General features: G+C 48.8%; 2 protein-coding genes across 2 annotated transcripts; both read right to left on the bottom strand.

Annotated features, from left to right (window-relative positions):
- LOC128600519 (protein asteroid homolog 1-like) lies at positions 1-2,384 on the bottom strand. Its single transcript, XM_053613068.1, has 2 exons — positions 2,111-2,384; positions 1-1,143 (listed from the first exon to the last, which is right to left on the bottom strand). Exons 1-2 carry the CDS (start codon positions 2,248-2,250, stop codon positions 804-806), a joined length of 480 nt encoding a protein of 159 aa, XP_053469043.1. The 5' UTR covers positions 2,251-2,384; the 3' UTR covers positions 1-803.
- On the bottom strand, positions 2,373-4,060 carry LOC128600811 (protein asteroid homolog 1-like). The gene is made up of 2 exons (XM_053613514.1): positions 2,696-4,060; positions 2,373-2,606 (listed from the first exon to the last, which is right to left on the bottom strand). The coding sequence occupies exons 1-2, from the start codon at positions 4,058-4,060 to the stop codon at positions 2,373-2,375; spliced, it is 1,599 nt and encodes a 532-aa protein (XP_053469489.1).

Raw genomic sequence — 4,060 nt, 5'->3', positions numbered from 1 at the left:
ATATATATATATCGTCTAGAACGTTGAATAAAATCTTATAAACGGAATGAATTCATTAGGAAACTTTTACGTCCATGCTTCTCTTATAGTCCTCTGCCATGTTCTACTTAAAGGGGAGGTTTACAGCTCGACATTCCTGTTTGTAATCATCCACCGAGAACCTGCTGCGTTTAATGATCCAGCCAACATGACTGGAGGTTATTATAACTGCAAAGGGGGAATAAATCTGTGTTAATGCCCATGGTTTTACAGTGAGCACATGTGGATGAGATTATTAAGTGTCCACATACTTTTGGCTATAGAGTATATGTATATAATTAATATCTCATGATCAAGAGTGCTGTTATAGTGATTCAGCCACAGCTGGATAGAGCGTTACGTGTTGCCATGGTAACGCACAGATTGACTGACAGCCCGTAGTAAGTGTACAGTAGTGAGGAGTTGCAGTGTAATGAACTACTGCTAGAAGTGTTAACGTGTATGTAGTGAACACAGACGAGTGGAGGAATACACACAGTGACACGTCCCGGTGCTGTTCTACTGAATATCAGCGCTCTCAGAACCCCTCCCGTCCAATCAGATCAGAGGACCGGAAATAACTGCTGTATATAGAGCCGTTATCATTTTTGTACATATTTTAAACATATCTTTGTTCATGTTTATGAATCCATACTACGTACAAAGTTAAAAGGCATTACGTGTGTATGTTTAAACTGGTTGGTATGGAGGTATGTTAAATAACAAACACAAAAGTGTTGTTGTTTTTCATTAAACCTCCCCTTTAACTACTTCCTTCCCGCTTTTCAGTACTGATCCAACTCATCCTCACAGGTGAGCATACCAAACCTGTTATACAAACCACCAGCGTGTCCCTCTCCACGCCTGTTATGCCTCCCTCTACCACCAGTACCACGCTGCCCTCTACCCTGCCCTCTACCCTGCCCTCTCTGCCTGCTGGGTCCTGCTGCTGGAAATGGCGCATTGTGTTGGGCAGACTGGTTCTGGAAAACGGAACCCTGTATGGCGCCAAGCAGCGTGGAGTAGAGCTGCAGTGCAACAGGAGCCCCAGCCAGCAAAGACTCCGCTTGATGACCTCCTCTCAGTGCAGCCTCTAACCCATGCAGCAAAGTACCACTGAACAGCCTGGGGGGGGGGGGTAAGAGAGAGGGGGGAGAGAGAGGGAGAGAGAGAGAGAGAGAGGGAATGACAGACAGAGAGAGAGAGAGAGAGAGGTAGAGCGCGGGAGAGAGAGGGAGAGACAGACAGAGAGAGAGAGAGAAGGAGAGAAAGGGGGGGGAGGGGGAGGGGGGGTAGAGAGAAAGGGAGAGAGGTGGGAGGGAGAGAGAGGGAGAGAGAGAGAGAGAGGGAGAGAGAAAGAGGGGGGAGAGGGGGAGAGAGAGAAAGGGAGAGAGGTGGGAGGGTGAGAGAGGGAGAGAAAGACAGAGAGGGAGAGAGGTGGGAGGGAGAGAGAGAGGGACAGAGAGTGAGAGAGAGAGAGGGAGAGAAAGAGAGAAAGGGAGAGAGAGAGGGACAGAGAGGGAGAGAGAGAGGGAGAGAAAGAGAGAGAGGGAGAGAGAGAGAGAGGGAGAGAAAGAGAGAGAGGCGGGGGAGAGAGAGAGAGAGAGGAGAGCAATATATACACATATATAAGTCGTGAGTTTAAACCCTAGCTGCCACTGCTGGGCCCCTGAACAAGGCCCTTAACCCTCACCTGCTCATGTGTATAAATGAGATAAATGTAAGTGGCTCTGGATAAGGGCGTCTGCCCAATGGCATAAAAATGTTTAAAAAAGTAAATTAAAAAAAACAATCAAATGTTCATCCAAACTCCATTCTAACAGACTATATATTGTTTTTAAGGGTTTTTTTTTTGTAGAAATGAACGAAACGTTAAACATTTAGATTTGATCTGCAGTAGTGCGATGCTCTTTCTTCCCCTGACTGTCCCTTGTAAAATATTGCGATAAGCAATTTAATTGTCCAGAACCGTTCGCCTAAATAAATAAATAAATAAGAAGACAGGAACATGAGCATTTCAGGCATTTCTGTACGTTATCCCCTGTCTGTATATAACAGTGTCAAATTCAAACAGCTGAAGAATATACAGTACCAGGCACACCGAGGCTCAGAGAGCGGGAAACACAACAGCTGGTTCAGGTAAGTCCCGGCCCACATACAAGACTGCCATTGGCTAAGAGAATGAGCCACGCCCAAGTCTACACCCCTCCTCTGAGCAGAGTTCATTCTCATTTGGTCTAATCTCTGGCAGATAAAGGGAGTAGGGGGACCTGTAGAGGTAAAGAAAAAAAAAAAAAGGTGCCAAAATCTTACAAACCTACCAAAGTGTCAAAGACAATACCACTACATGTTACCTACAGGTGGCTCACTTTACCTCCAAACATGGTGTTGCTTCTGCAGAGTTCACCATACACTAGCCCAAGCAGAACACCCTGGAGCAGCGAGCGGCTGGGCTTCGGTGTGGACGAATGCACCCAGAAATACGTCACACACACAGGCAGCTGGAGATGTGGATCTACGATCTGCAGCACCTGCTCCGTCACCCCCAGAGTTCCCAACAACACCTTGCGTCTCACAGGAACGGCCACCTAAGTGAGAACGTGAAGAAGATTTTTTCAGAAATTCATGAGGCAGATCTTCTAGCTCTTCAGTTGACATGACTGTTATCTTAACTTACCTGGTCTAAAGTGTTCAGGTTCAGCTGTGGGTGATGTGTGGGTAGCTGCGCCTCCACCGTAGTTCTTCTGAGATCCAGCTCAAGCCTGTCGTACTCCTCAACAAAACATGGGGCACTCAAACCCTGAGCCTGTTCAGTCATCGCCCCCCTCTTCATTCCTCCTTTTCCTCTGGCCCTCTGTCCACGACCAGCATTACCCTGCATTGCGTTCTTGAGTAGGAGCAAGCCATAGATCATCTTGCGAATGTTCACTGAGGCTTCGTGGCTACTAGGCAGACGGCTATTCTCGACCTGAGGTGTCAAAAGGGCTCTCCGGAGCACCAGAACGTCCAACACCAGAGGGGGCAGACTGCCTGATATGAGCCGTCTCATGAGCCACTCTGGCTGCGACATCAAAGCTGGTGGAAGCTTCAAGGGATCAAACGGTTGAACCTGACTGTTTGAGAAGAACTGGGCCAGACTGCTGGTAGCTGGAAGCTGATAATCCTGAATCCCTGCTGTCAGTTGCTTTCGGAGGTTCTGCTTGCCTCGCATGATCTCCAACACTTCCTCCAGTGCAGCCACAGGGTTGGTAAATGCTGACAGCCAGAGCAAAAAGCCTTCGATCCGGGGGTTCGATTGACTTCCCCTCCGTCTTGGTACCATTGGTAATTCCACACGGCTGAAGAACATCTCTGTGGTTTTTGCATTCGTGTAGTCGTTACCAGTGAGGACGGCAAACAGCGGCAGCAGATGCTTGTTCATGTGGTTGAAATGTGAGCAAAAGCGGTTCACGGTGAATCGACGGGCAGGGATGTAACACTCCGACGCTGTACCGCAGACATTCTCCCACTCAAAGAACGTCATTGGGAGGTAACCACCACACAAATCAAAGATGTAAAAGTCGCTGTCATTGGTCAGGACCGGACATCGCCACTCACGTGCCAGAGAGGCGATCTCGAAGTCGGCTTCAGCGATACATTGCACCAAGGGTACACCAAGCTCGCAGAGGACCTGTCTGAAGACTTCACGTGTAAGCAGGGGCAGAACGCTTCCGCGATGTCCTCGGGACAGGGAATGGGCTTCGTGTATTTTGCTCTGAGCTCGGTCCTGCAGAGTTTTGAACTTCTTATCGGTCACGTCCATCCCGCCGTCTAAAACCACGAATGGACTCACGTCGCATGAAGACAGTGCGGCGAAAAAACACCGCACCACTTTAGCAAATGCATCGTAGTCTCCTCCCCTCGTCTGGTCCAAGCCAGTGTTAAAGTACAGACGGAAATACAGGCTGCAGCCGTCGATCACGAGGTGGGTGTTTCTCAGCTTCAGATCGGTGAAGAACTGCCGGTTTCCTTCCACGAAACTCGTCAGGCCGTGCACCCCCAT

Source organism: Ictalurus furcatus, chromosome 24 (genome assembly GCF_023375685.1).
Source record: "Ictalurus furcatus strain D&B chromosome 24, Billie_1.0, whole genome shotgun sequence".
In the NCBI taxonomy this organism is placed as follows: domain Eukaryota; kingdom Metazoa; phylum Chordata; class Actinopteri; order Siluriformes; family Ictaluridae; genus Ictalurus; species Ictalurus furcatus.
The sequence above is the reverse complement of the archived record's forward strand: the minus strand, read 5'-3'. Positions and strand labels throughout refer to the sequence as shown.